Here is a 19,996-nt window from a genome sequence, read left to right on the forward strand (position 1 = left end):
GTGTCACGGTGCAGGCTGGTCAGCAGGTCAATGATGAGAAACAACAGGGGCGCTGAGGTTATGATTATTTCTCTCTTTATTTGTTCATTTGCTAACGAGCGCAGCTAATTATCATCTTTTCTTCTGTGCTGATGTCATGTTGTGGACTGATCTAGCAGCAGCAGTTTGACACACAGCATAATGCAGTGTGTGTAGGACCAAAAAAAAATGTCATTTTTGGAATTATCGGTATAACGATGTAAGTCCCATTGGTCCCGATAATTATTGCGTATCCCTAATAAAATACAGTAATTTTCTCTCACATTTTCATGCACTTAAACTTATTCTTTATAAAATTCTACAATTACATTAAATATCTAACCAAAGTAAATACCTCTAATAAAAACACCCTGCTATATTTATCTTTTATCATCTCTATCCACAGGGGCCACAGTCTTCAGTTTGGTCCTGCAACTGTTGCTGAGAAGATAGATCTTGAGGTACTTTCTGAACTTTTTGTCTCTGACACCATAGATTATCGGACTTAGAAACCTCGGCAGGATGTAGACAATTAAAAAATTTGTGAATCTGATTTCTAGGATTTGTCTGGGGAAGATTAGACGCAGGATGATCTCCACGCTCGGGGAGATGTAAGAGAGCATGCACATGGCCAGCTGGGCCCCGTGCAGCAGGATGGTGGTCCTGGCTCTCTGGGCGGACACCTTCTCCGTGGAGAGGGCCCGCGCTGCAAACAGGATCCTCAGGTAGGTGAAGACCAGAGTCAGAAACACGCAGGAGAAGTAGATGATGTCAAAGGCTTGTCTCTTGTACTTCAGGATCGGGTCTTTGAACACATTCTGTCGCAAGCAGAACACAGACTCATGAAAGAAGCTCAGGGACTCGGTTGCTAGCGTCACAAACAGATCTGTGATATCCGGAGCCACACATATAAACCAAATCAACCCGATGACGATGTAAGTGCGTTTCACTGTGCAGATTTGGGGGTGGCGTAAAGGCTCACAAATGGCAATGTAGCGCTCTATGGCCATGCTGGCTAAGTTTACCGGGGTGTTTCTGGTTGTAAAAACTGCCACCAGGATGAAGACACAGCAGAAAGAGACGTTAATCTTGTAGAAGATGTAGCTGAGGACAAAGAGCATGATGGTGATGGTCAGCTGGATGCCGTCATTTATCACCATGTGGATGAAGAGGATGTAGCGAGGGTCCTGGTAAAAGGTCTAGAGGAGGATACACGAAGAGAGAGAGGAGTGCAGTTAGAGGATAAAACACTTTATGGTTTAAGAAGGAAAAAAAGAGTTTTGTCCTGGAGGAAAAGTCTGTATGGCATCATTAACCCTTTGAAACCTGGGCAAATTGGCTTGTATTCTTTCAAAAACAGAAGGCAGCAGTGAGCAACTTTGGAATAAATTGTCAAAAAATTAGCAAGATGTTAGTAAAAAGTACAAGTAAATTACTTAAAAATTAGCAAAAAAACAAAACAAAATTTATAAAAGGAAGAGTAAGAAAAAAATAACAACCAGGGAAATGACTTAAACTGCTTAATATTATAATAATTTTGAACAGTAATTTAATAATGGATTATTATGATTATACTAAATATAGCTCTCTGAACGTCTTTTTTACTCACCTTTTTAAAAGTAAGTTTCCAAAAGTAACTTTTTTTTGCCATTTGTGGGACATTTCTGGATTGACATCACTTTTCTTGTGCTGCTTTTGGACTTTTTTGAAAAGCATTTAATATTTTTAACCCCGAGAAAATTAGTTTGATTTCTTTCAAAAACATGGGAAAAAGGTAAAGAGCAACATGACAAGAAATGTCCCACACAGCAAGAAATTTGTAGATTTTGAAACTTATTTTTTTAAAAGCTAGTAAAAAAGATGTCCAGAGAGCTAATTTCTAATAATAATACTATTACTACTACTACTACTACTACTACTACTACTACTACTAATAATAATAATAATAATAATAATAATAATATAATTCAAATTATTTTACAGAATTATTATTATTTTTAAGCAATTTTTGGGGTAATTTCCTCATTGTTTTTTTTTTTTGTTTAGTTTATTTTTCTTTGGTTTTATTTTCAAATTGTCAGGTAGTTTTCCTGTACTTTTTACAAACTTCGTGTAATTTCTTTTTAAGTTGCTCATTGCCTTTTATTTAGGGGTAATTTAGGGGGCTGTTATTAATATGTGTATCACATATTCCCATACGTACCTGGTGTCTAAAAAAAGTGGCAACCAAGCTGCCGTTGATGTAACTGAGGACGAGCCAGACCAAAACCACAATCAGGTTCTTCACAAACGCCGTGGTGAAGGTGTCTCTGACGAGCATGAACTGATCCAACAACAGAGGGAGCAAAAGACAAAGAAATAGAAGTTACTATCAGATACAGTGGATTATCATTTATTCAAACTCCATCACTGTCTTTCTACCAGCTGTTCAAATAAGCATGTAAATGTCCTGCTCACTGTCACAACAGTTTGTCAGATACTAAAGCAGTGCTCCATCTTTGTTTCAACATGCCAAATAAAACAAGAGAGCAAAATAAAAGATGAGCAAGAAAAACAACATTCAGAATGCCAGTCAGACATATTCAGTGAAAAAACATGAATATTACATGTCGAAAAAGGAGAAGGAGGAAGTAAATACTTATTACATCCTAGCCCCTTTTATACAATTATTAAAAATACATATATGTGTGTGTGCGTATATACACGCACACGCACACGCACACATATGCATACATATTCACCATTCACACCTTGATCTTATTAAAGAGGAATTAAGAAGATGATGAAATTCTAACATATTTGTAGACATACAGCATGTCTGTGTGACTATGTGCTGAGCTGACAAAGACTTATTGTTTAGGTTTTCATTTTCAAGTAAACAAAACTTAAATGTGTTCATCACTGTGTAACCAAAGCTTTCTGTGGTCACGAGGTCTTCTTGATCTTAAGGAATTTGAGAAAGCTTTTTCAAATATGTAAACAGTAGGCCTTTATTTCAGCATTTCATTCATTTTTGTGAAGAAATGTGAATGTTTTTTTGTAATTTTTGTAATTTTATGAAGTTTAGATTGTTGTTCAAGGTATAAACCTCCCAGCAGAAAGGTATGATAAAGGCCTGAGCACAAGCTGTGCTCACAGAGCCTTCCCTCTCTGCTAAACAGCCTCAATATATGTCTGAAGAGAAAGAACAGTGAAGCATCAGGGAGATAAAAACTCAGAAAAAGTTCCTCTATATAACAGAAAAACTCATCTCTGATGCAATATTCATAGGAAATGCTCCAAATTACTAGTTTTACGCAAACTTCCTGCAGCTATTTTGTTTCAAGTTAAATGTACAGTTTAACCGTTGTTTTGCACTGTTATTGCTATTAAATACAATTTGACATAAACATAAAATATGTTGCTAAGTCAGTTTACAGAATAACAGCATAAAAAGGGCAAAAAAGCAATAATAACAGAAAAAGGGTGTCTTAAGGAAAAAGGCTGGGAAACACTGATATACAGGCAGTAATCTGGACACAAAATAAGTTTTCTCCTTGAGACTTAATATTTGTATAAAATACACGAGACCATGCTATAATTTATATATTGTGAGGTCAGCATATCATTTGAAGTTATTTTTTTATCTCATCTGCACAACAGCAGCAGAGAAGCAGTCGGCAGTAAAAATCTTAGATCTTAGGCAGGGCTAATTAGATATGTATAACAAGAAAAAATGTAAATGAATAATGGGAATGCATGACACAATATAGTGCAGAAGTGTAAATATAGGGATATAATATATATATATATATAAATTTGTGGTAGACATATGAATTAATGTATATTGATTTAAAAAAATGATAAAAATAAAACTGAAATTTAGAGTATATGAAGGAGCTGTGATGAAACATTAATTTAATATTAGAGCCATAATCTGTGGCAGCAGTTGGTATTAATGATTAAGAAAATATTTTTCTCCATTTTAGATGTCTACACAATTTAGAAAATCAAATTGAAGTTGAAAATAAAAAACTTACTTTAGTCTTTTATGTCCTCAGATTTATTTGCATGTTGTGTATTTACTAAACCAAAAAAATCAAATACTTGCAGTATTAATCTTCTGAGAATTGCAGTAATGACATTTACATTAAAAGAGTGACCTAGAATTTCTGTATTTTCACTAAAAAATAAATCAGCAGAAAAGTGCAAGCTAAGATTCACTTAAAAATGTATTAGACAGATAACTGCTTCACCAAACCTGAGTTGTCATGTTGCCTTCTGGAGCCACCGATGAGCTCATACTTCACTCAGACCTGCAAAAACAGGAAACAGAGCATACAATACAGAACATGCAAAATGACATTTACAAAGGAACATCGAAACATCTGGACAGGAAAACTGCATACAAACACATTGTCAAATAACCTGCCAAAGACTCAAATCTTACAGAGTTTAGTCAGGAGCAACCTCACTGCTATTTCTGTGCTGTTCCACCTACCTGAGTGCAGGTCAGACACAGGCGACACAGCGTGACACGAGCGTCTTTATAAACAAGGACTTAATTGATTTTCTTCTCATGGTCAGTGTTTATCAGAGGAGGGGAAAACCTAAAGGTGATTATTGGATAGAACTTTATTTATGCTGAAAGAAATTATTGTGCAGCAGTTGCAGTACAAAATACAATGAGTGCAAATAAAACAAAATATAAACAATATAGATTATCACAGATTATCATGAGAGTTGATGGCAGTTTTGTTGGTGACAGTGTGATCGAGGCAACTTTTTCATCATGGGAATTTTCTTTTATTCACACTTTAATGCCATTTAATTTTCGACCCTTGCACTCCCACAGCTACCTTTTTTTTATTCATATGTTTTTTTCCAGTGCACTTAATGTTTAAATATATATTAAATATTTAGTATACAGTGTCTTTCTTTTTTTTTAACGCTTATGCACCAACGAGGAGAGGCGCTTATAATGTCATTGTATCCTGCACAATACCATAATGATAAAGGCTTTCTGTTTCTATTCTATTTTATTCTATTTTGCCCTTTTTAATGAATATTTCATTCAGTTCCTGCTCTCTTATTTGCTGCTGTAACAAGACAGTTTCCCTCACGGGATTAATGAAGTATTTCTATTCTGCTTTATTTTATTTTACCTGACTCAATGCAACTCTATTCTTTAATTTAATTTAATTTTGTTTTATTTTATTTCATTAATCTCTAATTCTGTTCTATTCTTTTCTTTTCTGTTCTATTTTGTTTTATTTTATTTGACCTGATGTGCCTCTATTCTTTTCTATTCCATAAGAAAAAAGAAGTTTTTTAGTACTCATGGTAAAATTAACCATGATCATTTAAAAGACAAACAAGTAGGCTTTTTTTTTTCGGTTACATGATATTCGTGTGTCGTTTGACAGAAAGTAGGGAAACTCTCACTGCAGTCTCATGTTAGGCCTCGTGTTTGATGGGGACATTTACCGAGTGGTTCTTCACGCTCACTTTACAGAGCAGGTGCCTCCTCGTGTGTCTCCTGAAGGTCAGGTCTCGTAGTCCGTAGACAATGGGACTAACAAACCGTGGCAGGATCTGGATCATGATGTAGCAGGCAAAGCGTATAGCCCGGTACTCTTCGGGGAAAAAATAGAGCAGACCCTGTGCAAACATGGGTCTGACGTACGTGAGCATACATAAGAGCAGCTGAAAACCATGAAGAAGAATAGTGTTTCTGGCTTTTCTAATGTCCACAGTCGCTTCCTTGGCAGCAAAGAGAATCTTGAAGTAGGTGTAGAAGAGTGTGACCCAAACCAGGACGAGACAAACGATGTGCGAAGCGTCCCTCTTCTTCACGCTGTAAGAGCTCCTGAACACAAAATCTCTGGAGCATAAAACTTTAGAGTGAAAGAAGTGCAGCGGCTCCGTGGCCAGCAGGATGAAGAGATCTGGCAGGATGGAGAACCCGCTCGCGATCCAGATCATACCGATCAGGATGTAGGTGTTCCTGACGATGCAGATCTGCCCGTGACGGAGTGGGATGCAGATGGCGACGTAGCACTCGACCGCCATGCTGGCCAGGTTCAGCGGGGTGTTGAGGGTGGTGAGGATGGTGGTGATGAGCAGGATGAGGCAGAGCGACACGCTGATTGTGTGAAGGGTGTAGCTGATGATGAAGAGGAGGGTCGACAGGGCCAGCTGAGTCATGTCATTAATCACCAGGTGGATGAAAAGAATGTAGCGAGGGTTTGTGTAGAAGATCTGGAGGATGAAAACAGGATAGAAGTGTTAGTACTTTAGGTGACTTGGATAAAGGGATAATTTGCATTTTTTTTAGTTGTGCAAGAGACTCTTCTGCAGATGGATTTCCATAAAAAGTGAATTTTCTGTTCCGTCATAGTTCATTTAGTTTTACCACTGACACAAGAATAGATTTTATGTGTGTTATTTGCGTCAAATTACCTGAAAAAAAGAATTTTTGGCAAAGTAATAGTTCCTCACAGGGGATGCTAGTATGCATGTTGCTATGGGACTTGTGATTGTCAGTTTCATTTGGCTCTAGACTTGCAAAGGTATGAGATTTTCATGGTATGGTAGCCATCTCAGAAAATGTAGCTGTATCATGATATTACAGAATTATTATTAGTATCAGTTACATTAGGCACATTTCCATTACAGATCTGTGCAAAACTTAAGTGACATTTTCGAAATATTGATAAAGCACAATTGCGTAATGTCTGTTGATGTCTGTGTTTTCATTGAGTAATGTTATTAACTTCTCCTCTGGTGATAAAATTTCAGTAACCACAGTGATAGATGTTCAAAACATTAGCAGCTTTATTTCCACTGCAGCCACCGTACTAGCTGTCATTATTTTCAGTCAGAGGTGATGTAGGCGTGTTATGCGTGTTATGTGTGCTCCGTCTGTTTCTGCAAACCAAAAGTGCACCAACTGCCAGCTACTGTACATAATACACTGACTAAACATGACTATCTCATACAGCCCCACCTAAAAAATCCTCGACTTTACTTTTAAGGATATTTTTTTATCAAAAGCTGATTTGTTAAAGCTGTGAAAACAATATACATGAATTTTTAATAACACCTGTTTGAGGTGAGTAAAGTAAAGATGAGTGAGAAAAGAGAGAGAGAGAGAGAAAGTTAGAGACATTCAGCAGGTTTGCTCTTGTGACTCCTGATTCTCATTTTCTACTTGCACATATCCTGTAAAAAAAGAAATATCAGACCTGGTGCTTTCTGAAAGTGTACACCAAAGTACCGTTGATGTAGTTGATGGAGATGCAGAGAGCTGTGATGATGACATTCTTGGTCACAGCTGTGCTGAAGTTGTCCCGCTGATTCCCAATTATAATTACAGTATCGTTGACGGATGAAAAATTCATGTCTAAAATGGCAAAATCCTTCCTGTTTGAAATAAACACAGATAGATTACAGTGGTCGCTCTAAATAATTAAAGATTTAAAAACACAACAATACAACAATAACTGCACTGTGAATCTGACAATAACAATTATGCCACGAGACACTAATCTGTAATAAGTCTCTTCACAATATTAATATTTCTTTTCAACACAAAACAAGTAAGGTACAATACAGAACGTTTATAGCAAGATATCATCTTAATAAAACTACTAAGACAAGACATCACATTGAGTGTTTTTCTTAAGGTCTAAAATAATCAGGGAATTAAAATGCTACCTATACGACTATTAAAGGTCCAGAAGAAAAAAAACATTGAAAAAAGAAAGAAACGGCAAATAAAATCATTTACTATTATTCTCTCCTTCATAAAACGCCCCCATATCTTAACAAAGGTGGAGTGTTCAGCCGATTTATCACTAAATATTAAAGAAAATATCTGTCTAAATCACATAAAAATACATGATACATATAACATACAATAATGTCACATAAAGAAATACACAATAACACAGTAACATGCAGTTCATATAGTCTCAGTACAGTGCAGTGAAAGCAGAGGATGTCACAAACACCACTCTTTGGCGGGTTTTGATGCATGGATTTATATACGTTTATCAAACACGTGGGATTATTTTGGCTGACGCAGAATTATGTCAGTCGAATTAGATTGGTAGTACGAATATTCAAAGGTTCAATTTGTTTTACATATTAACCCTTTGAAACATGGATCAACATCACTTTTCTTGTGCTGCATTCAGATGCCTTTCACAAGGTATTTAATACTGTTAACCCTAAACATGTTGGTTTGATTTCTTTCAGAAACACGGGAAAAAGGCAAAAAACTACTAAGCAAGAAAAGTCACATAAATCAAATGGATTTTGAATTATTATTTTTTTAAAGCTATTAAAAATGTGATACTATATCATGGTCATAATTTATTTAAAATTATGTTTCATTTTTTAAAGATTTTTTATTCAGTCATTTATTTTTTTTTTTAACTTTTTTTTGCTAATGTTCAGGCAATCTACTTAAACTTTTTACTAATTTCTTGCTAATTTTTGGGTCTTTATTTTCTTAAATTGCCTTCTTCATGTTTTTGAAAGAAATCAAGCCAATTTGTTCAGGCTTCAAAGGGTTAAGTTTTAAGGTTTGAATGGGCTCCACAGGACCTTCAGTTTAACGGTGGCATTGTCTTCATAAAGTAAACAGGAAGGCACTAACAGCGGATCGCAAATGCACGACAACATTTTTTGTCGACACTAGATATCAAACAAAAGCAAGAGAATGCAGGGTGTAAACTTCCTGTGAGCTGTTAATTTACCACCTCTTCACGTTATGATTTGGTCTCTTTCTCCCTCTGTGCCGCTGCTGCATGTATCCAGCTGCAAAAAGTAACGTGAAAGTCAAGAGCATTGAAATCTGGGTACCACAACGCTCCTGAAAGTTCACTGCACAGAAAAAAAATACCGATCGATGTGAAGTAATCTCAGTCGACTGAGCCTCGGACTTTCACGTTGGCTCATATTGTGTGTGTGTGTGTGTGTGTGTGTGTGTGTGTTTGTGTGTGTGTGTGTGTTCATGTTGGCATGTATCTGTTTCAAAGGGATTGTTTATTTTTTTGAGAAATACAGTAATTCTATATTTTAAGAATAAGATGAGGATTGATGCTGACATGGCGGTGTAGTCGTTAGCACTGTCTCCTCACAGCAAGTAGATCCAGGGATCAGACGTTGGGAAGAGGGGCCCTTCTGTACAGAGTCTGCACGTTCTCCTCGTGTCCGTGTGTTTTCTCCAGGTTCCTCCCACAGTCCAAAGACATGCAGGTTAACTGGTGACTCAAAATGTACGTTAAAGCACAGGGCTGTAGTAGCAACACGTTCTCATCACAACTCGTTACATGGTGCCGCTCTGTCAGCGACCTTCTGCATCTACTTACAATGGTTTAGGTATCCTTCTTTTCTTTCTATCCTTTTTTTTTCCCCCGTTACAGGGTTTCTTTGGGGGGAGTTTTTCCTTAGGTGACGTGAGGGTCTAAGGGCAGAGGGATGTCATATGCTGTAAAGCCCTCTGAGGCAGACTGTGTTTTGTGATAATGGGCTTCATGAAAAAAATTGACTTGATTTGACACCTGCGTCAGTGGCAAGAAAGAAAAACTCTTTCATGGACACATAACACTACCAGGTAGAGTCAGGTTCCCACAGTCATGGACAACCTGGAAAAGTCATGAAATTTAATGGCTACATTTTCCAGGTCTGAAACAGTCCTGGAAGTAGTCAGAATAATTAAAAGTTTTAGAAAAATCATGGAATGTAATTGTTTCCATGAATATTGAGCCAATGTAACATTACAGCATTTCCTTTTTTCTGTAGCTGCTGATATAACGTTGCTCTGATATTCATCTTCTTGTGTTTTAATGTTTTGTTTTCAGTTATGTATGTTTGTTCGTTTTTCTCCCCACAGTCAGTTTCTGCCTTAATGAATGTCAGTTAGCTGAAATTATGTTTGAATAGAGCTTGAGTCTGATACGCTTGAAAAGCGCTGGGTAGGAAATGTTATCGTTATTATTGCAGTGACCACGAAACCCTTTTGTTGAAGTCTTGAGGTGGAAGTCATTTTGGGCTGACTGAGATTAACAGACGCTTGTGTTTACTTAAAGAAAAAAGTGTGTTGTTGAATGTTCAGATGCAATTCAAAAATATAATTTCTTTTTTTTTTTTTAATTTGCCGCTTGCTGTACACTGCCTGCACAAATAAAACCAAAATCTAAACTGAGTTGTATTAGCTGATTTACTGTATTAAACAAAGATGCAAAAGTATTAGGCGAGTATTAGTCTAAAGACTGTGTGCTCTTCAGTCAGTTACACCACCAGGCTGCAGCACCTTTCCTTTATCAACTGTAAGACCTGAAGGGTTTACACAGATTCAAAGTCATTAATAAACACATAGTACAAAATATTAATGTAAATATATTCATGAATACAACTAAATATGAACTGAGGAACAGGCCCCTACAGCAATTGTTATAGATCCTTAAAAAGTCTGAGAAAAGATTTGAAATTTAGTCCATGAAAATGTGTGGGGACCCCGCAGAGTGCTCTCAGTGCACTGTGGCGATTTAGTTAATATTGATATTAATTTGAAGAGTAAAATTTCACTTTTGGTTGATTACAGCCCAAAGAAAGTGAATACATTTTACATATTGGTGAACTGTTCCTTTAAATGTCTCATGGACACTGAGAGCTGGTCGTAAAGCTGCATTATTCTTTGTTTTGTAGACGCCTGCGGGCAGCAAACATACAGCAACATCAGGATTCATTTGGAGTCGTGTGACCTGGAGGATGTAAGTACAATATTCACTCTTTTAACTCTGTGTGTGCTGGGCAGCACTTTGAAAGCTCTTTGAAAACATCTACCTGCTGCAGCTGGAAATTATTTTAATGGGGAGTAGTAAGACTAAACCATCATGTAAATACCCTATAAAGGCCCCAAAAATGTAATTCTGTGTTCACATGGAATCTGGCAGACGGCACAATGGATGTCATTTTAATGAACGGTAGCAGGACGGTAAAATTAGGAAAGGCTGGCAGAGAATACCAGCAACGGCAACAGTAGACAGCATTTTTATAATTTTTTATTTTTTTTTAATTGAAGTTTTTACATTTTAAGAACAACAACACAAATAGATGAGAGAAAAAAACAGAGCAAACTAAACAAAAGCACAGCATCATTTCTGCAATGTTCATAACATTAATAAATCCATCAAGCACAGCACCAATGCTGGTGACACAAGCTTTACCAATGCATAATAATTCACAATGAGTGCCTTCATAATTCAAAATGTATTATTATATTGCACTACATATGAACTCCCTCATATGGTGCAACCGCCAACATTAAGTTATAGCGCAAATCACCTCTTATGTTATATCTTATGCTTTATTTGAACCTACTCACAGCTGGATTTTATGGCCTCTGTAGAGTTTTTTGTGGATGAGTTTGAGCACTACCTGTACAGAAAATATGTCTCTTCAGGTACTTCCTGAACATCTTGTCTCGTAGCCCATAAACAACCGGACTGATGAGTCGAGGCAGAACGTGAACCAGTATAGAGATGGTGAAGCGAATGGCCAGCACGCCTTTTGGGTGCAAATATGTCAGACCGGCTATGATAACATGAAAAACGTAGGTGAGCATACACAGCAGCAGCTGGAAGCCGTGCAGGAGGACGGTGTTTCTTGCTTTCTTGGCGTCCGTCGCAGCTGCCTTTGCTGTGAACAGGATCCTGAAGTATGTGTAGAAAAGAGTGAGCCACACGATAACCATGAAAATCGTGTTGGATGCGTCTCTCTTCTGCGAGAGATCAGGGTGTCTGAAAATATTTTCTCTGAGACAAAAAACTCTGGAACGAAAGAACCCCAGGGATTCGGTCTCCAAGGCAACAAATAAATCCGGTAGGATTGTGAGTGAACTTAACACCCAAATCACGGCGATAGCAGCATATGCTTTCCTGACTGTGCAGATCTGGGTGTGGCGGAGAGGGAAGCATATGGCGATGTAGCACTCTACCGCCATGACGCCTAGTGTTAGGGGATTGTTTAGATTTGCAAGTATAGCAATCATGAGAAAAATGATGCATAAAGAGACCTTTAAAGTGAACACGATGTAACTCAGGACCTGAATGAGGGTGAACAGTGTCAGCAGGATGATGTCATTGATCACCAGGTGGATGTACAGGATGTAGCGCGGGTTCATATTGAAAACCTGCAGGGAAGAATTTGGGAAAACAAGAGGATAGAAGTCGAGACAATGCAATTATTTACATGAGAATATATGACAATATACTTAACTTTTTGTACACTTGTGCATAAAATGGAGTTCTAAAACAGTTCAGACCTGGTGTTTGGTGAATGTGTGTACCAGGGTGCCGTTGACAAAGTTGATGGAGATGCAGAGAACCACAGTAATCACATTCTTGATCACAGCCGTGTTCAAAGTGTCCCGATAGACAACCGTTGTGAAATTCCTGCCAGTGTTTGAAACACTCATGAGTCAGCTGACGGGGTCTGCTTCACTGGAAACAGCTGTCGGTCACATCAGAATAGACTGGAGTCAGTTACGTCCTTTTCGGTTATTTTAGCTTCTGACTGGTTGACACAGATGTGCTTGATGTGCAGTGAAGTAAAGTGAAGAGGAGCAAATTTGACCACATGTGTAACTGGTTAAAAATATTGTCAGCAGTCAACCGATTGATGATAAACAGGTTTTTTTTTTTGTTGTTTTTTGTTTTTCTTAATATTTTATTGAAACTTTTTTCAGTAAGAAAATAGAAACAGCACCACCCATCGCTCCCCACAGATGTAAGGGAGGAGATGGAAGGATAAAAAGGGAGAGAAAAACAACAAAAAAGAGAAAAAAAATCAGTGTACTTTACTTATTGATCGCATACTGTAAATATCCATAATTAGAATAATAGAGTATTACTGATCTGCAGTTTAAAAAATAATGCCTCAGAAAGATAAACTTGACAACGTAATAAAAAACACAGGTCTTATGTTGGCCATAAACAGTAAAAGCTTGTAATATGTGATTATTTAGTAATACTGAGATTTGCAGTTACTATAACTTTATCTTGGTAAGCAGTCCATTTTTCATTGAAATGTATGCAAAAATCAAACAAAAATCACTTTTGTTCAATCAATCATTCAGATGTTAATTGTTTGACACTTTTCATACACAAAAACTGTATCACAAATTGCTTCATGCAATAAAATCAAGCCGAGGAAAAGCTAATGTTAGTGAGGGAACACCAGAGACAGGATAAAACCTATAAATAGAAAGATAAAAATAATTAAATAAGTATATATATAAAATGATAACAGTAATAATAAAGAATAAGTAAAATACTTAAACTGTAAATAAGAGGTAACCAAAAGGATAACAGCAAAAAGTAAAATAATACATTTTCAAAATAATAAAATAGGAAGTGAGACAGACTAAAATGTATAAAAAAAAAAATTCTCAATAGATAAAAAAAAAAAAAAGTTCAAATAAAAGCCATACAAAAAAAGGTAGATCTGAGTTTGCTTTTAAAAATATCTTCTCACCTGCCCTCAGGCAACAAACGTGTAATAAAAGGATGTCTCAACGATTTTAATTATCGACTTTATTTGATGTATAAATGTTATTTATGGTGTTGTTAGATCACTGTTAGACAACCCTGTTTACAGGTGTCTTTATGTGCAGTTTTTTAAAACTGCTAAATGCCAGAAAATATGCATTGAGGGAGGATATTTAATTAGATAAATTCACTGTGTGAATTTTGTTAATTGTAACACCTCTCTTTTTTGAGTATTATTAGTAACAGATCACACAAGTCAGAAACAATCATGCACAGCATCACAGGAATCTAATTCAACACGAAATCGATAGTTAATACTGATAATAATAGTGTAAACAAATCTTTATCTGCAACATTGAATGAATAGGTGGTTTGAAAAACTGCAAACAAATATTGATAAAGAATTCAAAAGTCAGTGTTAATTGTCAGTGATAATTTTAATTCTAATTCTAATTAATTCTAATTCTATTTTTTTTTTCTAATTTTTCAGTAGAGCTGTTCTTATCAATGTGATGAGGCATAAAATCTGTAAGGCAAGTTTATTTCTACAATTTATTATATAAAATATTCTACAAAACCCTTCAGACACAGGGAAAGTCAAAGTGCTTTATAGGGGCAAAGGGATAAATGAAACACATTACAATTGCACTCAAACACTTGAAGAAATACAGTTAATTATTACTCCTGTGGTTTTACTGTCATTACACGTAAACATAGTTTATACACTTGTAGTTATTAGTGGAGCATTAAAACAGAAACCGTCTTTACAAAAGTAAATAGCACAAAATTGATGGCCACCAATATTCAAATCATGTTAACAATAAAACAATAAAACATTATTGTTATTATAAAAATCGTTTACTTCTAAAGTCGACAAAATCAGTCTAAAAGTCCGAAATACAGAAATAACCACACAGAAAATATTAGAAAATAAAAATCTGGATATTTTCCATTTGTGCACAGAGAATAACACAGAAAGAATCAGTACCTACCTTGGAAATAGTCACATGTGGCGTTCATACATACAGCGAGTCAGATGGCTTTTGAAATTACTTTTAAATCATAGTTAAATGTCACGGGATCAAGAACAGTCACGAGTTTAATGTATGTGTGGTTACATGTGAGACGTCAGTGAGTAGACTTTAGTTAAAACTTAAAACTGTTCATACAGATTGCGTCATAAATTCTGTTTCCACGCTGTTCATTTTTGGATAAATTCACAATAAAATGACATTACTGTGCAATAATTTGGCAGATGCTTTTGTCCAAAGTGACTTGTAATAATCATCTTATGTACACCTGCTCTCAGCCAAGAATACAAAGCCTTTGACTTTCACATAGAAAACCCTTTATCTATACTGAATCAGCTGCAGGGTTTTCCTTGTGCAAAACATCACTCTGCATGTACTTTTATTCTGAAACAGAGTTTTGACTGGATATTCACAGCCTGTTACTGTATTTTATTGTGTGTGGCTATAACTCATTCATCTCTTTTTTTATTTTACAAAGCATCACAAAGATTTTATTGGACCCTTTTTTCCCATGTTTTTGTGTCTAAGTGACTGATGTTAATATTTTTTTAAAATTGGGTCAGCATTTAATGAGAAGGCTTCAGCTGCACAAATCCTTCAACAGGCGTGGAGCGGCTAATCTGGAGAACCAGGAAAACTCCCAGTGGGCCTGGCTGGTTGTGGGGCCTGCAAGAGCTGGTGTACAGTCACAGTAAATAGATCATGCAGGCTGCACTTGCAGGAGTGTAGGTTACAATAGGTCAAGGGTGGCCGAGTGGCCTCGCCTGTGACCCGAGGCCGGTGGTAGAGACACTGCCGTAACAAGATCTGTGTAAAACTTAAATATGTGACCATGGGCAGCACAGGTATAATGTTTTGACGAGTTTATGTGTGCGACCCACTGTGGGACATTTAAAAAGCAGCTGTCAGCAAAGCAGCTAATTCAAAGAAGAAAAACTGGCTGTAAATGTCCACAAAACTGGTTAAACAATGAGATTTAGGAGCTCCAAGCAGAGGCGGAGTTTAGCGGTGGGAATGGTGAAACTGGGAGTAAAACAAACAATTATCTGCTCATATCAAATGCAGCTGGACTCAACAATGATGCTTACATCTTAACTAAGAACCAGCGGTCCATGGACACTGACGTGGCCAGAAATCGTTTATTCTTGCCGGGAAAATACAAAATGCAAAACCTAAAGGCATATACATTTTAAAATTAATTGATTTTATTACTAGATTTAAAAACAATGCAAAATTGATCATCAGAAAAATGCTAATTATCAAATCAGATAATCAGCTGATAATAAGTCAGTTTACAGCATACAGTGTATTATCACATGTAAATATTTGCATAATTTACTTAGGATTTTGATACTTAAGTAGGTTAATTGCCAGAAAATTAATTTTGATACTTCTGTAGAGTTGATCCAAAATGGGAACCGCAGTATTCGGTGCCTGGATTCTAGTTGTCTCTGTGAATGAAATTATTATCTGTGCTGTGACGTCACGTGCACCCCCTCTGTCACAGAGACAATATATGATTGTTATTGACATGTTGTGCCATTGTTATTGTTTAGAGAGTGCTGCTGACACATTTATCATTTGTCATGCTAGAGGCGGGCGCTCATGTGTTAAACGTCACCGTCGTGCCTCTTTTGATTGCGTGATGCCGTGATGTTGTGATGCCGTGTAAAATCACACACTGGAGCGGAGTGATGCCGCCATTGTTTGGTTCTGTGTAAACAGGCAGGGGCATGTGTAAACAAAAGGGGGGCTTTGTTGTGGCTCTATAGCGTGATCTCTGAGTGAAAGTGTCTTTCTTCTATAACAGGAGGGCTCAGTCTAAGGAGCCGGGGGACGTTGTAGGCCTCGTCAGGAGATGTATACTTTACTTTATCTAATACAGCAACATGAGTTTTGCTGCGACCTGTGGTTTGACGCTTGTTCTCACTGCACACACCAGATACCTAATCAAATGCTGTCTAAATGTCTGGTCTCGCAGCCCGTACACTATAGGACTGATAAACCTGGGCAGAATCTGGACCACAATATAAGAGGCAAACGCTACATGTAAATGCTGTTTAGGGAACCAGTGCAGCAGAGCCTGTCTCACTGAGTGTGCTATGTAGGTCAGCATACACAACAGCAGCTGGAAGCCATGGAGCAGGATCGTGTTCCTGGCCTTCTTCGTGTTCCCACTTTCTGCTTTAGCTGCTTTAGCTGTCTGAGCGGCTAAGAAGATCATGATGTAAGTGTAGAGGAGCGTGAGCCAAACACTGATCAGATAAATGATGTGGGAAACATCTCTCTTCTCCATGTGTATACGATGTCGGAAAATGTTATCCCTTATACAAAACATTGTGGAGTAAAACAACTGCACCGGCTCTGTTGCCAGGAGAACAAACACATCTGGCAGGACTAAGGCTGCACTCATGGCCCAAATCCAACCAATCAGAATATACGTTTTTTTGACGGTACAGAACTCGGCGTGTCGCAGCGGTAAACAAATAGCGATGTAGCACTCCACTGCCATGACAGCCAGATTTAACGGCGTGTTGAGGGTGGTGAAGATGGTAAAGGTAATAATGAGGCAACATAAGGAAGCATTGATTTTGTAAAAGATGTAACTGAACAGAACAAGGCTGATCGATAAAGTCAGCTGGATCATGTCGTTAACCACCAGGTGGATAAACAGGATGTAACGTGGATTCATGTAAAATATCTGGAACACAAAAAAAGAATCAGTTAGTTAACCCTCAGGCTCCGCTTTAATATTACACACACTCATATCACTCTGTGTACAAAATGCGCTTTTCAAAATCAAGCTTTAAAATATATGATACATTTTTTACACATTTTTTAAATTATCGCAGCCTGGGATGTGTCAGTGATTAGCAGCAACATTGATTTTTCATACTTTTTTTTCTGTACAGTGTCAAACACTTACTCATACCACTCAAAATGCACCATTCAAAATCAGGCTATAAAAGATATTAAACATATTTTCGACTTACACTGACTTTGTTTTTTTAACCATCACTCTTAATCATAAATATCAAATATTCATAATGTATTTTCTCCATTTGCCAAATATGGTAAAAAATGATGATGTCATCAGTTGGAAATTAGGGAAAATGACAAATTCCAAGTCAAAAGCCCAGAATGACACCCAGAAATAACACAGTGCATGTTTTTCTGGGTGTCACTCTGGGCCACAGTGTCCACAGTGTATTTTAGACTTATTGTAGGAGCTGAGCTACAAATTCACAGATTAAACAAAAATACACAACCTTGACAATACGTATGTCATATGCATGAACACAACTAAAATTATCAAAAAATGAAGGATGAAAACAGCAAATGCACCAAACAGTCACAATCAATGTTGCTGCTAATCATTGATATATCCCAGGGTTTGATAATCAAAAACATGGCATTTAAAGGGTTAAATCTGAAAATTAATGAATATTTGATATTCATGATTAGGACTGGTGTTAAATTTGTAAGTAGAAAATCATAGTAATGCATATTATCTTTGATAGCCTGATTTTAAAAAGTGCAGTTTGTATTCAGAGTGATATGAGTGAGTGTTTGACTCTGCACAAAAAAAGAATAGAAATTGAATCATTCAATCATTCACATGCCCCAGGCTGTGATAGTTTAAAAAACATCCAGAAAAAATCCAGAAAATTACAGTTACAATATCATAATATCATATTTAAATGTATACGTTTATGTAAATATTTAAATTTATGTTACATAGTTATTATTAATTTAAGCTCTTTTTTGTAAGGTAATTTACTTGTTTTTCTTTCTTTCTTTCTTTCTTTCTACCTTTCTACCTTTCTTTCTACCTTTATTTATTTATTTTTTGATAATTTTCAGGTAATTTTCTAATTTTTGGCTAATTTCTTCTGAAATTGCTCATTGTATTCTTTGTGTGTTTCTTATAAAAGAAATCCAGCAGATTTTTAAAGGGTTAATATATTTAATAATAGAAGTAAAATATAGTGATGGTGTATAATATAATAAAACAATACAACATGTTAACATAATGTAGTATAAAATAGTGTAGCATGACAGTAGTATAGTAAATAATAAATAAAGAATAGAGTATAATTATTACAAATGATGTATAAATCAGTCCAACAGAGCTTACAACAATAATGACTATGAACTACGAATAACAGAAATATTAATAAAGGATTCTGACCTGGTGTTTCCTGAAGGTGTGAACCAGAGTACCATTGATGTAGTTGATGGTGAGGCCAAGAGCCACAACGATCACATTTTTGGCTACAGCCGTGCTGTACGAGTCTCGATAAATCACACCAGTAGACACATTAGAGCCGTTAGACGAGGAATTCATTGAGCTGATGAGGATCCTGCCAGCCTCTGTTACAGAAGAAAAAAAGATATTTTAATGTTTCATTAGTGCAAATTTAAAGATTAATTTGTTCTTCTGTTTACAAATTTTCCCCACAATTGCAGCAATATCTAATTTAGCAATTCAAGAAATTAGAGAAAAAATAAATAAAAAAACAATAAACTTATCTTTACTTTTTATCAAAAAGGCATATCCAAAAACACCTGTCATATTTACATAAAGCTCTGCATGATGTTATGCATTTCTTTAAAAGCAGGACTCCGATAGAAAGTTTAGGTTAAGCAGATTATCTCAGGATGAGACTGTCACACTTTCCCAACAAGCAGCAGATCATTTGTTTCATTATCTTTTCTTACACACATGATTTTTTAACACTTCACAATAAGATCAGCAAATGCTCGATGCATAGATATTAATATAAGGTTATGTTGATTGATCATTTTAAAAAATGTAGCTATTAATTTCTTTTTTTCCTTTCAGATGAATAGATTTCCGCTTGTTAAAACACAGAGATGTGATCAGTTTAGAAATTAATGTCCACACTGTTTAAAAGGATTTCAATACTGTAAAAAACAAACAAATTATATATATATATATATATATATATATATATATAATACTGCACTAATACATTGTGATAGCATCAGAGATGTTCCTACTTTGGATGTTACACTCCTGTTTGTAGTTTGACCGGTCATGAAATGAGTCTTCGCTCTGAGTGTGGCTTTATAAGACGGCAGCAGGGTGACGCATGAGCCCTGCAGCATGGCAGAGACAGTTAGGTGACTGGACCCTGATCTGTCAGTCAAAACAGGACAAACATCTTTAAACCTACTGTAGTGTTTGAACATAGCGGAGCAATACTGAGATTCTCTGACTTATGATGGAACTTTAAGAAGAATTATATCATTGACCAAAAAAACAAAAAACAAAAGAGGGAGCTTGTTTCAGTGTATTGCAGGTAGAGCTACTGTGCTCAAGGACATGCTGAAACCAATTAATCAGGGTGTTAAAGTTTTTTTTTTTTTTTTTTACTGAGG

The 19,996-nt window shown here is 36.3% G+C and overlaps 4 protein-coding genes across 4 annotated transcripts; all 4 read right to left on the bottom strand.

The window, feature by feature from the left end:
• Nucleotides 1-398: 398 nt before the first annotated feature.
• Nucleotides 399-1,386, bottom strand: LOC121948871 (odorant receptor 131-2-like). Its single transcript, XM_042494398.2, has one exon. It carries the CDS (start codon nucleotides 1,176-1,178, stop codon nucleotides 399-401), a length of 780 nt encoding a protein of 259 aa, XP_042350332.2. The 5' UTR covers nucleotides 1,179-1,386.
• Nucleotides 1,387-5,454: 4,068 nt separating this feature from the next.
• On the bottom strand, nucleotides 5,455-7,400 carry LOC121948862 (odorant receptor 131-2-like). The gene is made up of 2 exons (XM_042494385.2): nucleotides 7,245-7,400; nucleotides 5,455-6,258 (listed from the first exon to the last, which is right to left on the bottom strand). Exons 1-2 carry the CDS (start codon nucleotides 7,398-7,400, stop codon nucleotides 5,455-5,457), a joined length of 960 nt encoding a protein of 319 aa, XP_042350319.2.
• Nucleotides 7,401-10,291: 2,891 nt separating this feature from the next.
• Nucleotides 10,292-12,487, bottom strand: LOC121948857 (odorant receptor 131-2-like). The gene is made up of 3 exons (XM_042494372.2): nucleotides 12,335-12,487; nucleotides 11,449-12,202; nucleotides 10,292-10,344 (listed from the first exon to the last, which is right to left on the bottom strand). Exons 1-3 carry the CDS (start codon nucleotides 12,485-12,487, stop codon nucleotides 10,292-10,294), a joined length of 960 nt encoding a protein of 319 aa, XP_042350306.2.
• A 3,979-nt stretch (nucleotides 12,488-16,466) lies between these two features.
• Nucleotides 16,467-18,938, bottom strand: LOC121948850 (odorant receptor 131-2-like). Its single transcript, XM_042494359.2, has 2 exons — nucleotides 18,783-18,938; nucleotides 16,467-17,291 (listed from the first exon to the last, which is right to left on the bottom strand). The coding sequence occupies exons 1-2, from the start codon at nucleotides 18,936-18,938 to the stop codon at nucleotides 16,467-16,469; spliced, it is 981 nt and encodes a 326-aa protein (XP_042350293.2).
• Nucleotides 18,939-19,996: the final 1,058 nt, after the last annotated feature.

The sequence above is a fragment of the Plectropomus leopardus genome, chromosome 2 (assembly GCF_026936395.1).
Source record: "Plectropomus leopardus strain MGB_pleo_1.0 chromosome 2, ASM2693639v1, whole genome shotgun sequence".
Lineage (NCBI taxonomy): Eukaryota > Metazoa > Chordata > Actinopteri > Perciformes > Serranidae > Plectropomus > Plectropomus leopardus.

What these genes read in the sequence shown, in the direction of transcription:
- LOC121948857 (XM_042494372.2), bottom strand. Translation starts at nt 12,487, where the DNA reads ATGAGTGTTTCAAACACTGGCAGGAATTTCACAACGGTTGTCTATCGG. An exon ending in ACACATTCACCAAACACCAG is followed by an intron (nt 12,203 to 12,334) that starts GTCTGAACTGTT and finishes TCTTCCCTGCAG; the next exon opens with GTTTTCAATATGAACCCGCG. An exon ending in GAGACATATTTTCTGTACAG is followed by an intron (nt 10,345 to 11,448) that starts GTAGTGCTCAAA and finishes TAAACCCTTCAG; the next exon opens with GTCTTACAGTTGATAAAGGA.
- LOC121948850 (XM_042494359.2), bottom strand. Translation starts at nt 18,938, where the DNA reads ATGAATTCCTCGTCTAACGGCTCTAATGTGTCTACTGGTGTGATTTAT. An exon ending in ACACCTTCAGGAAACACCAG is followed by an intron (nt 17,292 to 18,782) that starts GTCAGAATCCTT and finishes TTTGTGTTCCAG; the next exon opens with ATATTTTACATGAATCCACG.
- LOC121948871 (XM_042494398.2), bottom strand. Translation starts at nt 1,178, where the DNA reads ATGGTGATAAATGACGGCATCCAGCTGACCATCACCATCATGCTCTTT.
- LOC121948862 (XM_042494385.2), bottom strand. Translation starts at nt 7,400, where the DNA reads ATGAATTTTTCATCCGTCAACGATACTGTAATTATAATTGGGAATCAG. An exon ending in ACACTTTCAGAAAGCACCAG is followed by an intron (nt 6,259 to 7,244) that starts GTCTGATATTTC and finishes TTCATCCTCCAG; the next exon opens with ATCTTCTACACAAACCCTCG.